This window comes from Bison bison, unplaced genomic scaffold, assembly GCF_000754665.1.
Source record: "Bison bison bison isolate TAMUID 2011002044 unplaced genomic scaffold, Bison_UMD1.0 scf7180017864499, whole genome shotgun sequence".
NCBI lineage: Eukaryota > Metazoa > Chordata > Mammalia > Artiodactyla > Bovidae > Bison > Bison bison.
The window spans coordinates 4,280,686-4,302,012 of NW_011495058.1; the positions used below are offsets into that span (position 1 = coordinate 4,280,686).

The window sequence follows — 21,327 nt, forward strand, 5'->3', positions numbered from 1 at the left end:
ATTTTTCTAATTTAACCAGCCCATCTTACTAAACCAGTCAGTCTAAGTAAACCATTACATCTTCTTACTAAACCAGCGTATCTTCTAAATAAACCAGCATATCTTCTTACTAAACCCAATACATCTTCTTTCTAAACCAGCACACCTTCCCTACTATCTCTAGCATGTAGAGCCTATAGGTGGCCTCCCCACATTTCTAGCCAATATGGTATAGCCAGCTGAAAGACATTATTTTGGAAGTCCAACCATTCTGCAAAACCAAACCACAAAGTTAGAAAGAATGAACAAGCAAGCTGAGCGCACTGTTGGGGCTCCCCCTCCTGACCACGAGGTGTCCCTGATGCAGTGGGAGCACCAACCTGCCTGTTTCAGGCTGAGTGTTGTCTGCTTTGGGGCACAGCAGTCCAGGGGTGCCTGGACAGAGCACACCTCCATGACCCCCAGCCTACAAAAGCCTGTACCTGCTTCCAGGACTCTTGAGTTTAAGATACAACTTTGAAACTAAAGAGTATGTCCCTGAGCAAGCTCACTTTTAACTTCTTCAAGGTCAAATCTGATCCTGAAAGGGGGAAACTGGGTTTGTTGATGCTGAAGATTCTTAAACTCTCTAGATAGTCCAAAATGGTTGCAAAGAGGAGAAGCTACTTAATTAACCATTTTGGTTAATTAGAGTGATCATATATAGTCACAACTCAAAACATAACAAATGTAATACAATTTTACTAATATTAATTAACATTAGATTCAGTTCAGTTCAGTCACTCAGTTGTGTCCAACTCATTGCAACCCCATGAACTGCAGCATTCCAGGCCTCCCTGTCCATCAACAACTCCTGGAGTTTACTCAAACACATGTCCATTGAGTCAGTGATGCCATCCAACCATCTCATCCTCTGCTGTCCCCTTCTTCTCCAGCCTTCAATCTTTCCCAGCATCAGAGTCTTATCAAATGAGTCAGTTCTTCGCATCAGGTGGCCAAGTTAGATTTGATCAAATTAAAGTGCTAATTTTCAGTGGTTTTCTGCCCATAAAAATGACTATTTCATATGGTTCAATTTAAACTGCAACAAAGTTTAATATTTCTAGATTCTGAAAAGACTGGTTCAGAACAGTCATTTCATGCCTTAATTACTACCACACATGCTGCAGATGTAGAAAATACAGTAAACCGGGAAAGCAATACCACTCTAGATTTGTTTGAACAAACATCTGGTACTGTCTGGAATATCTCTTTAGAGACACAGGGCACTGCAGGTACGGTCTGGGCTCCAATTTCTCCTTCTTTATAAAAGCTGTCCCCACAAAGCAGGATCAGGTGGTCCTGACGGGAAGGGAATCAAGAGTGAGATACAGAGACCTCAGGATACAGAGCGGTCCCCATGCCTCATCTTGGCTGACTGTGTGGCCTGAGTCCGCTGCCTGCTCCCCAACAGGTTCCCCTGCATGCACACACAACCCTTCCAAGGCCCCAAAGCTGCCACACCCAGGGAAACAGAGGAAACTAAAGGAAACCAACCAGCTGCACATGTAAGCCTACCTGTTCTGTTCTCACAGATGCAATGATCACCAGGGTAGGCATGGAAGAGAAAGGCCAGGGAGCACAGAGGGCAAATGAGAGCCTGGACAGGCGCTTAAATTCTAGAGGGTTTAGAGGCGTTCGAGGATAACAGCATTCATAAATGCAGTTGAGGGAGAGGGAGGGGCATTTCCTACAGACTGTGAGGCTCTATCTAACTCAAGTGTGATGTTTTTTGCAAGAACGCTTCCATCAGGGGGCACATGATATGGGGCAGTGACCTGCCTTGGATGGCTATGGACTGGCCCCTTTGCCTCATATTTGGATATGATATTTTTCAACATTCTAATTCCGCCATTCCTCCTTCTTCTATTAGTAGAAATATTTACATAAAGAGGGCTTTTCCCTCCTAGACTCTGGTAACCCTGAGGTACCAATCATTCAGAGAAGTTAAATGCATCATCCTTTCTCTTTGGCCATAGCTTTCACAGCAATGCCGGTTCCCTGAAACCACCCAAGGTGATCGGTCCATTCAGTTCAGTTCATTCAGTCGTGTTCGACTCTTTCCAACTCTGTGGACTGCAGCATGCCAGGCTTCCCTGTCCATCACCAACTCCCAGAGCCTGCTCAAACTTATGTCCATCGAGTTGGTGATGCCATCCAACCATCTCATCCTGTCATCCCCTTCTTCTCCCACCTTCAATCTTTCCCAGCATCAGGGTCTTTTCCAATGAGTCAGTTCTTCACATCAGGTGGCCAAAGTACTGGAGTTTCAGCTTCAGCATCAGTCTTTCCAATGAATATTCAGGACTGATCTCCTTTAGAAAGGACTGGTTGGATCTCCTTGCAGTCCAAGGGATTCTCAAGAGTCTTCTCCAACACCACACTTCAAAAGCATCAATTCTTTGGTACTCTGCTTTCTTTACAGTCCAACTCTCTCACATCCATACACGCTGCTGCTGCTGCTAAGTCGCTTCAGTCGTGTCCCACTCTGTGCACCCCACAGACAGCAGCCCATCAGGCTCCTCTGTTCCTGGGATTCTCCATACATGACTACTAGAAAAACCATAGCTTTGACTACATGGACCTTTGCTGGCAAAGTATTGTCTCTGCTTTTTAATATGCTGTCTAGGTTGGTCATAGCTTTTCTTCCAATGAGCAAGTCTCTTTTAATTTCTTGGCTGCAGTCACCATCTGCAGTGCTTTTGCAGCCCCAAAAAATAAAGTCTCTCACTGTTTCCACTGTTTCCCCATCTATTTGCCATGAAGTGATGGGACTGAATGCCATGATCTTAGTTTTCTGAATGTTGAGTTTTAAGCCAACTTTTTTAGTCATCTTATGGATGCGCCAGGACACCATAGGCCATTGGCGGCCTCTCCCGCCACTATTAATGGCATAGTGGAATCTGCCACTATTCCGATGGGCACTGCTGCTTCCAAAGTAAAGTGCTGTTCTCAGGCCCACCACCACTCACCAAGGGTGCTACTGCCTCCTGGGGCTCTGTGCCAGAGAGAGTGAGGAAATAAGCATTCTGTGTTTAACAGAAAAACCTCCAGAGTTTATAGAATTCAAATTTAGGATTATAAGCCGATTGATTATCTTCTTTGGTATTCTCTGCACCCACCCAATCCTCCTAGGATGAAAGCCAGTGAATAATATTGCTAATGTAACTATATTCCATAAATCCTAAAACAATTTTAACAGTTGCAAAATAACAATACCAGTATTATATTTCCCTGGTAGCTCAGTGGGTAACGAATCTGCCTGCAATGCAGGAGACTAGGGTTCAATCCCTGGGTCAGGAAGATCGCCTGGAAAAGGAAATGGCAACCCACTCCAGTATGCTTGCCTGGGAAATCCCATGGAGAGAGAAGCCTGGCAGGCTACAGGGCCTAGGTTCGCAAGAGTCGGACACAACTTAGTGACTAAGCCGCCACCACCATTATTACTAATACAATGATTACTGAAAACGATTTGTTTACAGTTTCTTTGTGACTCTTCTTGTCCTTAGTGCATGTCCCACTGCCGGCCTGCTGTCAAATTTCTATGATTTAATTAACCGGAAGAATTCCTCTCTGTGAGGTTCCGTCTTGTTTGGTTTTGCCATTTTTATAATTTGCTTTTGGTTTTTTTTAATGACTTTATTTTTTAAAAATGTTTGGATTCAACTTGTAGTACTGTAAAACATGGTTTCAAACTCACAAGGCCCATGCTAAGAGATCAACCCCTCCCCACTAGATAACAATCTAAAAAGCATCAGAGCATTCAGATCCATATCCAAGCACAAGGCTCCATGCTGCCTCCCACCCTGCTGAGGATGTACCACAGTTTAGTGAGCCTGTATCCTAGAAGTGGAAAGTGGCCAAAAGGAACAGCTTGGTACACAAACTGCTTCATGTTTTTGCCAATGTTTCCTTGGAGGTTTCTGGAAGTGAGATGCTGGGTCAGTCAGGGCACCTTAGTTCAGCCAGGCATTGCCCCTTACAAGTTGTCAGGGCTGTGCTGGTCAGTTCCTCATGCATGACCAAGCAGGGATTTCTGCTGGCCTGAAAGGTGAACAGGGGTAGCTCATTCTTTTTTTTTCTTTGGTCTTAATTTACACTCCTCTCATTATGCAAGAGTCTCAGTTGCCTTTTCACACATTTAAAAGCCATTTACATTCCTTTTTCAGTCTTTTCCCATCTTCTGACTTGTTTTTTCCTATCAGGTCCTATTTTTGTCTTCCTTATTTTTAGAAGCAGCTTACACAGGGAGTAGCTACTTTTTGTTCTGTAAGTTGCAAATATTTGTTGTCTTTTTACTTTGCTTGTTGTTTAGTCGCTAAGTCACATTCTTGTTTGCAACCCTATGGGCCATAGCCTGCCAGGCTCCTCTGTCCATAGGATTTTCCAGGCAAGAGTACTAGAGGGAGTTGGCTATTTCCTTTTCCAGGGGATCTTCCCAACCCAGGGATGAAACCTGGGTCGCCTGTATTGCAGGCAGATTATTTACCACTGAGTCACCTGGGAAGAATTTTTACTTTTTGATGTTCATGTTATCAGATCTTCTGAATTTTTCCCTCACTGCTCTGAATTTTGGATAATGAAAGGTTCCACAGCGCCCACATCAATGAAGAATTCACCCATCTTTTTGCCTAGTACCTTTACGGCTTAATCATTTTTGCTTTTACTTAAACCTTTGAACCACCTTTGTTCACTCTAGTGTAGGAAGGATGGATCTGCGACCTGTCTAGTTACCCTAGTACCACCCATCAATCAATATCCCCACCGCTTCAAAATACCATTTTACTGTGCTCTTAGGTTCCCCATGGAGTGAGGTCTGTTTCTGTATTTTCTCCACTTCCTGAAGCTTATTCCAGGACAACCCCACAAGCTTTAATCAGGGGGATGACAGCATGACCCAATCTGGGGTTGTTCCCTTGTTTTTCTTCTTTTTCAGAGATCGTTCTTGCCTGTTTATAACACAAATGAGCTTTAAGTCAAGTGATGTCGCTCCATTGAGGAGTCCAAAGGTATATTTATTGGGATCATATTAAAAATTAACTCAAGGAGAACTGATACAGCCATGACGCCCTTATTTACCCGAAGTGTCTTCCACTCCTTTAAGTTCATGTTTGTATGTTTCAGGAGTTTCTCTCATAGAGATCTTAGTTCCCCTACCAGGGACTGAACCCGTGCCCTTGGCAGTGAAACCTGAAGTCTTAGTCACTGGACCACCAGGGAATTCCCTGGATGTTTCTATTAATTTTAACCCTGAAGTATGTATTTGTTATCGTAAATAGGATCTTCTATTGTAAGTTGGAATTCCAACAGAACAAAAAGAAAAGCCAAGCTGGCTAGGGAGGCTGTGGAGCAACTGGGTGGGAGGAGATGGCTACTGATACAGGAGCCCAGACTGGGATGTGAGAACTAGTCACGGAGGTATGTTGGGAGGAGGACAAGGTTTAGGAGCCTGATCCCCCATGGCCTACATATTCCCGCGTTGCTGAACTGAACACTGACTGTGGTTTATCCATTTGAGCTGTACTAGCTGTTTTCATTGACCCATGTAACTGAGAGAGAAGCTGATGTGAAGGCCTGGAGACTGGTGGAGGTGACCCTGCATGGCAAGCCCTGTCAAATGCACGGCAAGAGTGGCTGGCAGTCCTAAAGGACCAAGACACACTACTGAACCCATGTCTGGGCTCAAGGTTCCACCGAGTCAGGGTAACAGAAGCCACTGGTCGATGGAGCCCTCAAACAGCAGGGTCACTGTACCCACCTGACCCAACATGGCAACAGGCCTGAATGTGTTGCTACAACAGGTAGCTCCCTGTCTCCCGCCTCAGACACCACCAGTGCCTTCCAGAAGAAAGCTGTGCCCTCTGGGAAGAAAACAAAAGTCAGTCTGCCTGCACCTGGCAAAGTGAGCAGTAGGTCTTTACTGTCTGAACTCTCCATCAGCCACCCAAAGCCAGCACATGCTGAGTGACGCTGGAGCTTCATTCTTGTGGGAGTCACAGCAGACTGACAGCCACCACCTCAGCACTAATTCTGTAAGGGTTCACAGGAGTTCCCAAGCTAGTTTTGCAGTTTTCCTTAACTTTGAAATTATCTCAAGATAAAAAGATTCTTAAACACACACAGCAAAACAACACACATTTTACAAGGGCATGCACAAACAAAAGGACCTGAGTGAAATAGGTAAGGATGGTTGTCAATAAAAGAGGGGTATGAAAGAGGAGTGAGGACTGGGTTTCAAAGAAAAAAGAACAAATAAGTGAAGAAATAAAACCAACAGAAAACACCAGACAGGCCTGGCAGGAACCAATCATATGTATGATTAACTTATTCCTCTGCGTCTGAGATCCAAAAATGGAAGAAAAAAGACAGAGGCAAGAACACAACACTCCACTGCTGAAAGTGGGCGTTCAACGAGATGAGGCAGACAGAGGAGGCAAACCCAAAAGGGATGTGGTGCTCAGGAGTCTCTGGAAACAAGGATTTCCCAAGCAGGTATTTGGTACTCTGGGAAATTCATGGCTGTGGAATGTCTTCTACCCAGAGAATTCCACGTGATAAAATACCACCAAAAAAATGTGCTGCAATGGGTTTTTCTGCCTCTGGTAATTATAACAAAAACACAGCTCTGGGGGACTTCTCTGGTGGTTCAGTGGTTAAGAATCCACTTTGCAATGCAGGGGATACGGGCTGATTCTTAGTTGGGGAGCTAAGATCCCACATGCCATGGGGCAACTAAGCCTGTGGCCACAACTAGAGAAGCCCACATGCTGCGAAGAAGACCCAGAGCAGCCAAAAATTTAAAAAGAGAAAGACACTGCATGCAGACATGCAGCTGGTGTGGCTATATTAATATCAGACAAAAGAGATTTCAAAAAGAGGATTACCAGAAATAAAGACCGTCATTTCATAATGAAAAAACAACCATTTCAAGACACAGTAATCCTATGTATGCATATACATAAGAAGAGTTTCAAAAATACACAAAGCTAAAACAAACAGAACTACAGGGAGAAACAAGCAAATCTAAAACAATAACTGGATATTTTAACACCCCCTCTCACCTCTCTCCCAATAACTGACAGAATTAGCAGACAAAAATTCAGTAGGAAATGGCTTGGCAGTGTTTTATAAAGTTAAACATATAGTTCCCATATAACTGGGCAAGTCCATTATTAGGTATCTGGGGAAGAAAAATGACAACATATGTCCGCACAATGAGTCATTCACAGATGTTCATAGAAGCTTTCCATTATAATACAGAACTAAAAAGAACCTAAATGTCCAATAAAAGGTGACAGAAAACAAATTGTGGTATATATGTAAAATAGAATACTGATGATGTTGTTCAGTCATTAAGTTGTATCTGACTCTTTGCGACCCCCATGGAAGGCAGCACGCCAGGCTTCCCTGTCCTTCACTATCTCCTGCTGCTGCTGCTGCTGCTGCTGCTAAGTCGCTTCAGTCGTGTCCGATTCTGTGCGACCCCATAGACGGCAGCCCACCAGGCTCCCCCGTCCCTGGGATTCTCCAGCAAGAATACTGGAGTGGGTTGCTATTTCCTTCTCCAATGCACAAAAGTGAAAAGTGAAAGTGAAGTCGCTCAGTCGTGTCCAACTCTTAGTGACTCCATGGACTGCAGCCTACCAGGCTCCTCCGTCCATGGGATTTTCCAGGCAAGAGTGCTGGAGTGGGGTGCCATTGCCTTCTCCCACTATCTCCTGAAGTTTGCTCAAACTCATGTCCACTGAGTTGGTGATGCCATCCAACCGTCTCATCCTCTGTCTCACCCTTCTCTTGCCTTCAATCTTTCTCAGTATAGTGTCTTTTCCAACGAGTTAGCTTTTCTTATCAGATGGCCACAGTATTAGAGCTTCAGCTTCAGTCCTTCCAGTGAATATTCAGGACTGATTTCCTTCAGGATGGACTGGCTGGATCTCCTTGCAGTCCAAGGGACCCTCAACTGTCTTCTTCAGTACCACAGTTCCAAAGAAACCATTTTCGGCGCTCAGCCTTCTTTATGGTCCAATTCTCACATCTATACCTGACTACTGGAAAAACCATAGCTTTGACTAGATGGACCTCTGTTGGCAAAGTGATGTCTCTGTTTTTAACATGCTGTCTAGGTTTGTCATAGCTTTCCTTTGAAGGAGCAAACATCTTTTAATATCATGGCTGCAGTCACCATCCACAATGATTTTGGAGCCCAAGAAAATAAAGTCTGACACTGTTTCCATTGTTTCCCCATCCATGTGCCATGAAGTGATGGGACTGGATGCCATGATCTTAATTTTCTGAATGCTGAATTTTAAGCCAGCTTTTTTACTCTCCTCTTTCACTTTCATCAAGAGGCTCTTTTGTTCTTCACTTACTGCCATAAGGGTGGTGTCATCTGCATATCTGAGGTTATCGATATTTCTCCCAGCAATCTTGATTCCAACTTGTGCTTCATCCAGCCTGGTTTTTCGCATGATGTACTCTGCATATAAGTTAAATAAGCAGGGTGACAATACACAGCCTTGACGTACTCCTTTCCCAATTTGGAACCAGTCTGTTGTTCCATGTCCAGTTCCAACTGTTGCTTCTTGACCTGCACACAGATTTCTCAGGAGGCAGGTAAGGTGGTCTGTAATTCCCATCTCAGAATTTTCCAGTTTGTTGTGATCCACACAGTCAAAGGTTTTAGCACAGTTAATGAAGAAGTAGATGCATCCCATGCATTGGAAGGCAGATTCTTAACCACTGGACCACCAGGGAAGTCCCTAGCTAATGTACATTTAAGATGCATACACTTCACCATACATAAATTCTACAGTAACAGAAAACTGTAAACAAATATTGAACTCTAATGATATGTATGCTGAAGTGTTTAGATCATAGTGAACTGATGTCTGCAATTTACTTTGAAATGCATCAGAAAAATAAAATGGGTTGATGGATGGGTAGAAGGATGAAGAGATGGGTAGATATGGGATAAAACAAATACAGCCAACATTAATGGCAGAATACACTAGGCAGTGTATATATAGGTATTTGCTATAAAATTCTTGCAACTTCAGTGTATTCAAAACTTTTCATAATAAAATGCTTGGGTAGGGATTTCCCTGGTGATCCTGTGGCTAAGGCTCCGTGCTCCCCATGCAGGGGGCCTGGGTTCAATCCCTGGTCAGGGAACTAGATCTCACATGCCATCGTGAAGATTTCAGATTCAGTGTAGCCAAATAAATAAATACATAATAAAAATTTAAACCCTTTAAAATGTTTCGGGGTGGGGCTGGGTGTGGAGGAAGCAGACTATGGCTGCATACTCCTCTTTCGAGAAGTGGGGCTGAAGATTCTCAATTATTTGGGAAAGGAGCCTTAGAACAGAGCTGAAAAAGGTCTGACATCAGATTTCCATGGGCAAGTCCACTCCAGACACTGTGCATATCTCAGAACAAAACTGAAGAGTGATATGTCCACCAGCAGTAATAAAATACTTAAGACACAGTCGGTCCCAGAACATTTCCTGACACGTGACAAGGAGGATAACATACCTAACACACAGGTCTGTTCGAGGCATTTTAATTAATACAACTGTATCCCCACCATGTAAACAGCAAAAGGAAAATGGAATATTCCAAACCACACCTGACTGCAGAGTTACTGTAACAACACATGGAAGCACATTATATATCTGGGGAAATAAGTGCGTGTAATTTCAAATTAGAATGAAGAATAAACGACTCAAATAAAAGTTTCTCTTCTCAGAGTCACAGGTAACAACACAGGTGAAACAACATACCCAAGCCCAAGCGGGTGACTCCCATAACAGGTTTTACTGAAGAACAGTAACATAATAGGGTCAGACTGACCATTTTTCTCACTTTTGGAATTCAACTATTCGTTCTGCCTCCTGGGTTACAAGATACATATGCACTGCAGTTCACCATACTAAGCCTCAAACAAAAGCCCAAACTCCAACTTCCCACTGCACTCCCTAAAGAGGATTATTTTCATGGCACTGTACACATTTAATGCCTGTGATCAAATCACCTAATTCTTAACACAATCCAGCAGAAAACTGCTACTGTTCAGGCATACTTAGGAGGAAAAACTGTAACATTTTTGGCACTGGCACAGACCTAAGAAAAAATGTCCTTTTTATCCCTGCTAAATTGACAAATCCAAATCTAAACTCCCTCTCAACTGCGTAACTGTTAAAACTGAGCACCACATTTGAAGAAGAGCCACTGGCCTTGGACTGAGAGATAAGAAAGAGCAAACAGAGTAGTTAGAAGGCCCACAAAAATCCCAAGCCAGGATGATAGCATGGAGGCTGGGCAACACGGCTCAGCCCCACGCCCTTCCACAGACCCAAGGCCACACAACCACAGACAGTGGTCAGTTTGTGGCCCAGAGCACATGCAGATGATGCCGCCTCTTAAAGCAGCTCGTCCATGTCTAAAGTGACAGTGGAGACCAGGTTCCAGAACCTCTGGGCTAGATTGAGACAGGGCCCCACCAAAACCATCCTAGCACAGGACTGACTACACCAGACTCAGCACATCAACCTGATATTCAGGGTCAGCCTCAAAATAGCCCACTGTCTTAGTCTGCCTGAGCAAAGCACCACAGACCTGGTAGCTTCAAAAACAGGTATTTCTCCCAGTGCTGGAGGCTGCGCGTCCGAGACCAAGGTCCTAGGGCCTCTTTCTCAGCTTAGAAACGCTCATCTTCTCCCTGATCCTCATGTCGTCTTTCTACTGAATGCACATCCCTGGTGTCTCTTTGTCCAAACCGCTTCTTCTTACAAAGATAACAGTCATATGGGATTAGGGTCCATCCTAGTGACCTCATTTATCTTTAATCACCTCTTTAAAAGCCCTTCTCTAAATGCATACCCATTCTGAGGTATTGGGGGTCTGGACTTCAACATATGAATTGGGCGGGGGGGGGGGGGGTCAGTGTACAGTTCAGCCCGTAACAGCTGGGGGGGCAGCGGTGGATGAGGAAAAAGTGTACCCGAAATAAGCTGCCCATGCACTGACGATACTTGACATTGAGGTACAGGGGCTTTGTTAGATTTTCTCTATACTTGTACTTGATGTCTTCGTAACAAAAATGTTTCCTTATTCACTCTTATCAAATCACACTCGTTAAAATCCATCCTCGTCCGTCTACTGAGCTTCCCCTCAAGCTCTGTGGCCACAGAGCTCACTTGTCTCCTTAGCATCTGCACCCAGCGCAAAGTCAACGGTAATGAACAGTTCTTTAAAGAATGAATGAAAACCCCCAATGGCTTCAGCTGTCCACAGGACCAAAACCAAACTCCGCCCTCCCATGCCCTGGGCCTCAAGCCCTCCCCAGCACCTCTCCTGCTTCTGCATATCACATCCATGGTCCCCCAGAGGAATTAGCGGATGCCTGTGTCTCTCCTGATATAATGGCACTGGCCCTCTCTCATTCTCTAACATAGTGTAAAGAGCTTACTCTGCAAATAAAATGCAATGTCTTCAGCCCTTCTCACTGCACTAAGCATGAAACAGGCACTCAAATATATAAACAGGATGATTTCACACAGATCAGCTAAATCTATAGTACTTAACTGAGTCACACCAGGGTGGTGATGAAGATGGGGCAGCTGGGTTATTAGTGCTGACAGAAATGAAGAAATAAAAGACCACAGTAACTGCAGTGACCAAACCTATAGGGGACAGAAGGCACTTGTTCTTGACCACACAGGGCAGAATACTGACATCCCTTCTTATTCCAAAGCAGTTCCTTCTTTAGACTTGTCACAGAAATGTCTTCCCTTACTGTCTTCCTCTCAAATGATGATCAGAGAAGAAACAGAAAAGTACTACTAAGATTCTGATGAGCTTTCTGAGTCTAAACTATCATCGTCAGTGGATTATCAACCCAACTAAAGAAGAACAGGGAACCTAAGTTCCTAATGCAAAAAAGTAATAAATACATGATGCGACATAAATGGTAATTATCCAAACCGGAAAAGGAATGAGACCCATGTTTGCCAGTTATTCTGGACTCGTCAACTGATGACCTGACATCTGGTCCCCACCAGATACCTCCTGCAGTGGTCTTCTGGCCTCCTCAGCCCAGGGCGCCAAAATGCCACCCAAGAATCCCTGTGGCAACTATTTGAGAGAAAACAAAACAAGGTATAGAGGCCTGAAGTCACTCTGTTAACCCATATTATGGCTGGGACACCTATAGCATCAATTAAGTTATAAAAGCAATTTACTAGGCCATGATCAGCAGTTCAAAAAAGCCAGCATGCACTACCTATAGTTAGAATTCTTCCTTTAAACTTTTCATTTCAGCCATACAAACACTTATACATACCCACACATACCTGTGGGGAACGTATGGCTGCCTGAGGTATGGTCTACCGCAAGCTCCGAGTTCCTCACAGACATTAGCTAGGGGATGACTTGGCAGGTACATGAGCTGATAACAAGGGACCCACATCCGAGAGGAATTTTTTCTCCCTACTTCTTACACGGAAACTTCAAAAATTCACAGAAGTAGGCAGAATAACAAATAATGAATACCCATTGCCAAAGCACTCAGCTATCTCCCCTCTTTTCTCTCTAGTCTGAGTAAAGCAAACCTCAGAAGTCATCTTATTTCACCTATAAGTATCTCAGTGCATGTGTTTATCAGTTCAGAACTTGATAAAACATAATACAAACATTACACCCAACAAAATTAATAGTAATCCTTTATTATCATTTACACCTAGTCCTATATTTCTAGGGTACTTTATAATTATTTTTTTAATTTAAAGAATACAAATAAATGGATAAATGTAAGAAGATTTAACTTCATCCAGGCTGAAATCATGCGACCTCAGACCCAACAGCAGCATAAGCAGCAGAAACCAGGACCTGAACCTGGTTGAGGGCCAACAGTGACTTTCCACAACTATGTCTTCCCAAGGGCTGTGATCCTCATCTGAGTCAAGTGTTTTTATGAAAAGGCACACAGTACAACTCAAATGTACACCTAAATTTCCTACAAAAAAGAATTACACCTTGACAGAATAGTATCGAAATGCATGGATCTTGGGTCTGTTCTATAAAGAGGCAGCCTTATTCTCCAAATCCTCAAGCAAGACTTGTGGTCTGAAAGGCACCAGTTACTCTGGGGACATTTAGGCAGGAGAGGGACCTCCGTGGTCACTCCTACTCCCCGGGTCCCAGGCCTCTGGCAGCTAGTGGACCTCTCTGTCCACATGCTTACCCCTCAGGCCTCCCCACCTCCCCACCAGCTCCTCCCACACCCCATCACCCAGCGCCTTCCACCGGGCATTACTGGCTCAAGTCACCCTCATCATATGTGCCAGGGTAGCCTGAGAAAGGACAGGGCTGTACCTGCGCACTTTATATGAAATCCACTCTGGTCTACTGGTTCTCTGGCAGCTCGATGAGTCCTGTCCTGAGGAAATAGGCCACGTTAGAACAAGCCTGAATAACTGCTTGACAGAACACCGAGATAAGTATCTGAAGACCTGGAAAGCCTACAATGCACATTTTTTAAGATTTAAATCTGCATTTTTTGAGGAAGCTAACTTGGAAAGAGAATTTAAATGTCCAAATGCTATTTTCATAAAACTATTAAGTCTTTATTTGCTGCTTTAGCTTGAACTGGTGTTGAAGCTTTAAAATAGAGAGCTCTGATTAACTTACCATAATGAAGAACTTAAGCATCAAACTGATTGAGCTGTATGTGACCTCACATTGAATGGGGGAGAGAGCAGAAAGGTTCTGCTGGCTTGCAATTGGCTGAGAGTAAGAGATAAAGTGTGCTAAGTCGTGGCCTGGATAGGAATCTATGCCTCAGAGCCTTCTGTCTAGTCTGTCTGTGGGAAAATGGGCTAGGGCAGTGGCAAAATACAGAGAAAACACAAAACTCCTGGCTTAGGCAACTATGTAATTAACAGACTATCTCCTTTAATAGACAATGTAATGTATTAATCTTTTCTAGGCTTAAATCTTTCCGTTGCCCCCCATGATAAAATTCTTGAGTTTCACTGGTTTTTTACTTCTATTCCTAAAGCTCAGGAATGTCTTACCACTTCTCTCTCAATATGCTGAATATTCAAATATTTCTTCCAGAGCTGGTATAAAGTTCTAGAAAAAATTCAGTCATTCTCATCCTTCCCTGTCACAGACAGGCTAGTACCCACTTGAAAGGAGTAATTCTTCTTAGCAGACACTGTTTGGACTGATTGTGGAAGATACTATGTGGCTAGGATTGGTCCTCTGCTAGAGCTGAGCCAGCTAATCTACAGAATGCTGGCAGCCAAGAGTGCTGGTGACAGGCCTCCTGCTATTGGGCCCTGGCCCACCTGCCTATCTGTGACAGGGAAGGATGCAACTGACTGCATTTCTTATGGAGCCTTCTACCAGCTTGGTAGAAACATTAAACTCAGATTTCTCCCTTTTTGGTGGGCAGCATCCCTCTGTGGTCGATTGCTTACAGAATCACTTTCTTGGGTTGTTTTCCAGACTTAAGCCAACTTTGCAGGTAACTGCAACTGATACCGCACTTGAATTTAGACAGGCATGCTAAGAACGTAACAAAGCAATGAGTAAAGAAAGTGAGAGAAGCAGGACACAATCTCCTGAAAACCATCTGGCTGCACTTCATTTGAAATACCTTTTGAAATGGGGCCCCTTGTGATGAGTAATCCTCAACTGAAGGACAGAGCTGGCTCTGAAGAGCAGAAAATCAGAACATTTATAAAGGTCTGTTTTTAAACTTGTGCATAAAAGTGCACATACGTGAAAATGAAAATAACAAGTAAGACACTTGGGATTATAAAGCCTGTACTTAAGAAAGATACATTTCATTGAAATCCACTATTCATTTCAATGATAGCTTATCCCATGTGGTTATTTGACTCCTTAAAATGTTGAGTTTCTTCATCAATTACTCGAGCCTGTAATTAAAGACATAGTTTAAAAAGTACACAGACTAAGGAGCCTCTTGAACTATGTCCTAAATCCAACTGCCAAATATAACGTCACTGAAATCGCTCAGCTGGTACTAGGTAGAGCAAAACTCTGCCCGCGCCGGCCGAAGCGTGAACGGGCTGTATCATGTAGCAGTTTTTGTTTTTACTTGATACTCCAATAATGAAGTCAATTAAGCAGCAAATGTTTCTACGTTAACCTTACACCCCATTTTCTCAAAGACACTATCCCTAGAAAACTTTCTGGCCCATAATCGGGGCCAGCTCCTCTGCAGCCCCTGGTCACTCACCCGCCGGGAAGGCCATGTGGAGAGCCTAGGTTTGGGGGAGAGTCACTGACCGGAAGGGGCGGAAAGGCGTGGCTCCTTCCTCCCCCGCGCGCCCTGCAGGCAAAAGACCACCTAAACCCATTGTCCAGGGGCTCGTCTCCTACTCCACCGCGCGGAGACTGACTCCCGCGACCCTGTCCCGGGCCCGACCGTGCGCCGTTCACCGGGGGGCCCCGGCCTGCCCACCACTCTCACCTCCAACAGAGTGAGCCTCCCGGCCTCCCAACGTCGGACTTCCAACCTGGGGCCTCCCCACGCCGGACTCCCACCTCGGACTTCCCCGTGCCGGGCCTCCCCACGCCGGACTCCCGTCCTAGACCTCCCCACACCGAACCTCCTAAATCAGAACTCCCCTCCACGGAGCTCCCAAGCCAGACTTTCCCACGCCCCGTACCGGCCGACCGACGGGCAGCCCCGAGGGACCCTCCCATGTCCCCCGAGCCCTTCCCCGCCCAGCCCCAACCCCTCCGCCTTCCGCCTGCCTAGGTCTGGGGTCCAGCACGCCCCCGGCTCAGCCTTCGGGCGAACGCGCTCTGCAGGCTCACCTTCTTGCCCTTCTTGCCCTCTTCCTCCATGTCTCCGCGAGCGGCCCCCGCGGCCTGGCCCGCCCCGGGAGCGCCGCGCCGCCCGCTGCCGCTACATGCTCGCCTTGGCCCCGCGGCCACCGCCGGTCCTGCGCCGCTCGCCCGGCCGCAGTCTCCACCCGTGGCCGCCAGGGGCCGTCCGCGCCCTGCACCCCACACCCCGCACTTCCGGGCCGAGGGCGCGGCCCCGCCCCCGCGAATACGCCCCGCCCCGTGTGCGCACGCCCCTTCGGCTCACACGCCCCGCCTCCAACCCTTCAGAGCCGCTGAGAACGAGACTGCCCTCCTCGCCCCTTCAGGACCGCGGGAGCGCGTCTGTCGCGCCCTTACGCACCACCACCCACGCCCGTCGGGGAGGGCCAGAGCGCGCCTGCCCCGCCTTCAGCCCGTCCTCCTGCCCCTCAGAGCTACAGGAGCGCCTCCAGCTTTTCAAGTCTGCCGCCATCTTTACGGCAGCCAACTTCCCAGCCTGCCTCGCGCTCAGGGAGAGGGAGCTTGGGCCGACAGGATACGGAGGGCGGGGCCGGCGGCACGGGTGGGACCTGTGGGGAAGGTAAAGGACGGGAAGAAGGTAGGGCGTGGTTCTATGGGAGGGGTCCTGTGGGAGAGGAAGGCGGAGCTGACGAAAGGGACTGGACCGGCGGAGAGGGCGGCGGGGATAGAAGGGCGGGGCTTGCGGAAAGGTGAAGGCGGGAAGCCAAAGGCCGGGCCTGCTCGAGGAGCCGGGCCTGGGGAAGGGGCGCAGAACTACAATCTTTTCTTTTCTCCCTTTACTTTCCATTCCTGCAGGCACTGGGAAGACTTCCTGTGTTCCAGACTTCCTATTCAAACCTGTCAGGGAAGTTTCAATGCAACAGAACACGTCCGGACCCTACAGAATAAAACTTCGAACTTTAACCAGGCACCTAGAAGTAACAGCAGTCTTACAATGAGATCCGGACGGATTGGTTTGCCCAAAAGTACACTGCAAATTGGAGTTAACCGCAGCAGGCCCTGAAGAAGGCGATGGCAGCCCACTCCAGTACTCTTGCCTGGAAAATCCCATGGGCGGAGGAGCCTGGTGGGCTGCGGTCCATGGGGTCGCTAAGAATCGGACACGACTGAGCGACTTCACTTTCACTTTTCACTTTCATGCCTTGGAGAAGGAAATGGCAACTCACTCCAGTACTCTTGCCGGGAGAATCCCAGGGTCGACGGAGCCTGGTGGGCTGCTGTCTATGGGATCGCACAGAGTCGAACACGACTGAAGCGACTTAGCAGCAGCAACAGCAAGCCCACTTTTTTGCCACGACTAAGCTGCCAGTAAGAACCTTGCAGCACAGGTAGCATGTAAACTTACAGCTAACAAACCGCTGTTTGCCTCAACTGATCTTTTTAAAGAGTATTGCCTCCTGTAGCAGCGGTCAGTAGATTATCTCTCAGCTTCACATTCACTCTCAGTTCTCATCGCGGGATGGACCTGGGCCTTTTGAGCATTAGTCCTTTGCCAAGTAACCCAGTGTGAAGCTTTGCCAGGAGAAACTGCTTGGAGGCAGTGTGGGAGGGAAGGGGCTTTGTTACCTAGATTCAGTGAGTTTTCTTGGCAGGCACATGCCTAAAGAGGCCTCTGAGGCGCGCACCTTCCTACATCAGGGGTAGTTTGTCCAACTCCGGGTTTGCCCAAGCACTTGACGCTGCAGTGGGGGCCTGCCAGCAACACCCAGCAGCCGGCAGATTCCTCCAGTACTCATCTTGAGAAATTTTATATCCGGAGTGGTCAGCAAGACCCCCTCCATGAACAGTTTTCCCTGCACTCTAGAGCAGGGGTCCCCAATCCTCTGGGAGGCCTGTTAGCAACAAAGCCACCACACATCAGGAGGCGAGCATTGGGCCAGCAAGCCAAGTTTCATATGCCTTCCCCATGGCTCCCATTGCTCACAGTACCACCTGAACCATCCCAGCTACCATGCCCGTGGAAAAATTGCCTTCCACGAAATTGGTCCTTGGTGCTATGCCAAAAAGGTTGGGTGCCCCTGCAGTAGAGGGTAGACTTCAGCAAGCTTTGCCAGCACCTGTCTGCCATTCCGTGAGCTGTAGCTATGCTATCTCCAACAAAGTCTGGACCTCAGCCCCAGGGGGAGGAAGAGCCTGTGTTCCCTGCAGTAGCCTTCAGTATAATAGTTGCTCCTTATATCTACTATTCTTGTATTCAGAGTTCTCTTCGCCTTTAATACTGATTCCCTTGTTACCCTAATTTTCTGTTATACTTAATAATTCTTTATTAAGTTTTCCTACACTGTTTCTATCTCCTGATTGAACCCTATTTGATAAAGATACCAAAGAAATGAGTGGTCTCTAGTACTCCCTGAAGGCATTAGGGATTAGGCATTAGGCATTCCAGTCCCTTTGGTACATAAAGCCAAAGTGTGGGAAATGACTTTTCAATCTCCCTCCTGCAATAATTAAGCTTCCCACATTAACAGACACAAATAATGCAATGCATTCAGTGGTTATTCCCCCACCATTCACTGAAAAGAGGCCTGATATTTTAGATCTTCCACTAATGTACCTTTGCATACTCATCATGCTATAATGTTGTAAATAACCCTACTAAAACTTCCCTTAATCTAGCGTTAGGAAAAACTCACTCAATTCCTGTATTTCTCCCTTGCTTTTTTCACACTACCATATTTACACTTCTGACACCAGATGTGTGGGCTTTTTTTCCACACCAAGCAATTTTTTGACACCAGCTGTCTGTCCTATATTTAAATCAATTCTGATACAGCAACCTGTAGAGACCATTGGATCTCACTGGTAAAGGGCTCAGTTCCACAAGACTGACCTGCATCCCACTTCAGATGACAATTAAAAGCTCATATTGTTACTTGTACTTCTGACTAAGCAGCTATAAATTGGAGGTTCCCAGGATACCCTCCTTGAACGCAAATAATATGTTAGAATGGTTCACAAAACTCAGGAAAACAGATTCCTTATTGTTTATCAAGGTTGTTAGTTTGGCTGTGCCAGGTCTTAGTTGCAGCACGTGGGATTTAGTTCCCTGAGCAGGGATCAAACCCAGGCCTCCTGCAGTGGAAGCGTCAACCACTAGACCATCACTGAAGTCTCCAGGTTGTTGTTACTCTCTATATATTCTTTTATATATATATTATATATATATATATTATATATATATATATATATTCTTTCAGAGCCAAATCACTAGCTTTATTTCAAGGTATTCATCCCAATTGATTTGGAAGAATAAAGAAGTTACTCTTTGGAAATGTGGTTTTATTTTTATTTGTTTTTGGATGTGCTGGGTCTTAGTTGCTGTGTGCCAACATTCTCTAGTTGCCGTGAGTGTGGCCTACTCTCTGCTGCTGCTAAGTCACTTCAGTCGTGTCCGACTCTGTGTGACCCCATAGACGGCAGCCCACCAGGCTCTCCTGCCCCTGGGATTCTCCAGGCAAGAACCCTGGAGTGGGTTACCATTTCTTTCTCCAATGCATGAAAGTGAAAAGTGAAAGTGAAGTCGCTCAGTCGTGTCCGACTCTTAGCGACCCCTAGTTGCAGCAATTGGGCTTCTCACTGTGGTGGCTTCCCTTGTTGTGGAACACAGGCTCTAGGGCACAAGGGCTTCAGTAGTTGTGGCTCACGGGCCCTTGTGTGTGTGCTCAGTAGCTGTGTGGCTCAGGTTTAGTTGCCCCACTGCATTTGGAATCTTCCAGGACCAGGGATTGAACTTGTGTCTCCTGAATTGGCAAGCAGATTCTTAACCACTGGACCATTGGGAAAGTCTGGAGATGTGGTTTTAGAAAAAGTTCTTTTCAATATTTGAAGTAGTTAAATACTGCTGACAGGTCTGTCTCTCTTTGTGCCAGCCTCATGCAGCCTCCTCATATAAGGCAGTTGAGCTTTGATTTTGTGGTTTTTAATGTTTTGGTATCATTTTTTATTACTTGGAGCATCTTGCCCTTTCTAGTGACTTTTGTTGGTTATCATTTCAGAAAAAAATTTTCTTTCAGTCCTTGGCAAGTCCACCATTTTTAGTCACACACACACACACACACACACACACCCTCACATCCATACTCTGACCCTTCATAACCATTTACTTTCCTGGTTCTCTTTGATTATTTCATGGCAGTGACAGAATGGAGAGAGCAGTAAATTCTGAGCTTAAACAACCTGTATCAAGCCCTAACCTTCTGTGAGATCTTCAGCAAGCCATTTAACTTCTCTAGGTTAATTTCTATGTTGGGGCTTCCCTGGTGGCTCAGAATCTGCCTGCAGTGCAGGAGACCTGGATCTTACCTGTGTCGGGAATATCCCCTGGAGAAGCAAATGGCTACAAACTCCAGTATTCTTGCCTGGAGAATTCCACAGACAGAGGAGCCCAGCAGGCTACAGTCCATGGGTCACAGAATCAGACATGACTGAGCAACTAACACTTACACATTTTTCACACTTACTTTCCATGTTAGCAGACTGTTCCTACTCTGTCACATGACATTTAACAAAATAATGGGATTTGAGTACTATAAACTGAACATCATCAGTTCACTTTAGTTGCTCAGTTGTGTCCGACTCTTTGCAACCTCATGGACTGCAGCATGCCAGGCTTCCTTGTCCATCACCAACTCACAGAGCTTACTCAAACTCATGTCCATCCAGTTGGTGACGTCATCCAACCATCTCATCCTCTGCCATCCCCTTCTCCCGCCTTCAATCTTTCCCAGAATCACAGTCTTTACCAATGAGTCAGTTCTTTGCATCAGGTGGCCAAAGTATTGGCGTTTCAGTTTCAGCATCAGTCCTTCCAATTAATATTCAGGACTGTTTTCCTTTAGGATGGTATGGTTTGATCTCCTTGCAGTCCAAGGGACTCTCAAGAGTCTTCTCCAATACCACAGTTCAGAAGCATCCATTTTTTGGCACTCAGCTTTCTTTATAGTCCAACTCTCACATCCATACATGACTACTGGAAAAACCATAGCTTTTACTAGATGGACCCTTGTTGGCAAAATAATGTCTCTGCTCTTCAGTATAATGTCTAGGATGGTCATAGCTTTTTTTCCAAGCAGCAAGCATCTTTAAATTTCATGGCTGCAGTCACCATCTGCAATGATTCTGGAGCCCCCCAAAATAAGTCTGTCACTATTTCCATTGTTTCTCCATCTATTTGCCATGAAGTGATGGAACTGGATGCCATGATCTTAGTTTTCTGAATGTTGAATTTTAAGCCAGCTTTTTCACTCTCCTCTTTCACTTTCATCAAGAGACTCTTTAGTTCTTCTTCACTTTTTGCCATAAGGGTGGTGTCATCTGCATATCTGAGGTTATTGATATTTCTCCTGGCAATCTTGATTCTAGCTTGTGCTTCATCCAGTCTGGTTTTTCACATGATGTACTCTGCATAGAAGTTAAATAAGCAGGG

General features: G+C 45.7%; 2 protein-coding genes across 7 annotated transcripts in view; one reads left to right on the forward strand and one right to left on the reverse strand.

The window, feature by feature from the left end:
- CCM2 (cerebral cavernous malformation 2) overlaps window positions 1-16,015 on the reverse strand; it is a 53,815-nt gene extending 37,800 nt beyond the window's left edge. For 2 of the 6 annotated variants that reach the window (XM_010829033.1, XM_010829032.1), the window contains exon 1: window positions 15,870-16,015. In XM_010829033.1, the coding sequence (XP_010827335.1) occupies window positions 15,870-15,899 (30 nt within the window). In that variant the 5' untranslated portion in view covers window positions 15,900-16,015. Of the gene's footprint in view, window positions 1-13,391; window positions 13,456-15,285; window positions 15,379-15,869 lie in introns of all 6 variants that reach the window. The other 4 variants (XM_010829029.1, XM_010829028.1, XM_010829030.1 and 1 more) reach the window with 4 other exon arrangements.
- On the forward strand, window positions 15,965-19,174 carry LOC104980417. Its single transcript, XM_010829113.1, has 2 exons — window positions 15,965-16,461; window positions 16,698-19,174. The coding sequence occupies exons 1-2, from the start codon at window positions 15,965-15,967 to the stop codon at window positions 16,903-16,905; spliced, it is 705 nt and encodes a 234-aa protein (XP_010827415.1). The 3' UTR covers window positions 16,906-19,174.
- The last annotated feature ends 2,153 nt before the right edge of the window (window positions 19,175-21,327 follow it).

Coding starts and splice junctions, on each gene's coding strand:
- LOC104980417 (XM_010829113.1), top strand. CDS start 15,965: ATGCTCGCCTTGGCCCCGCGGCCACCGCCGGTCCTGCGCCGCTCGCCC. Junction 16,462..16,697: donor GGGTGGGACCTGTGGGGAAG/GTAAAGGACGGG, acceptor CCATTCCTGCAG/GCACTGGGAAGACTTCCTGT.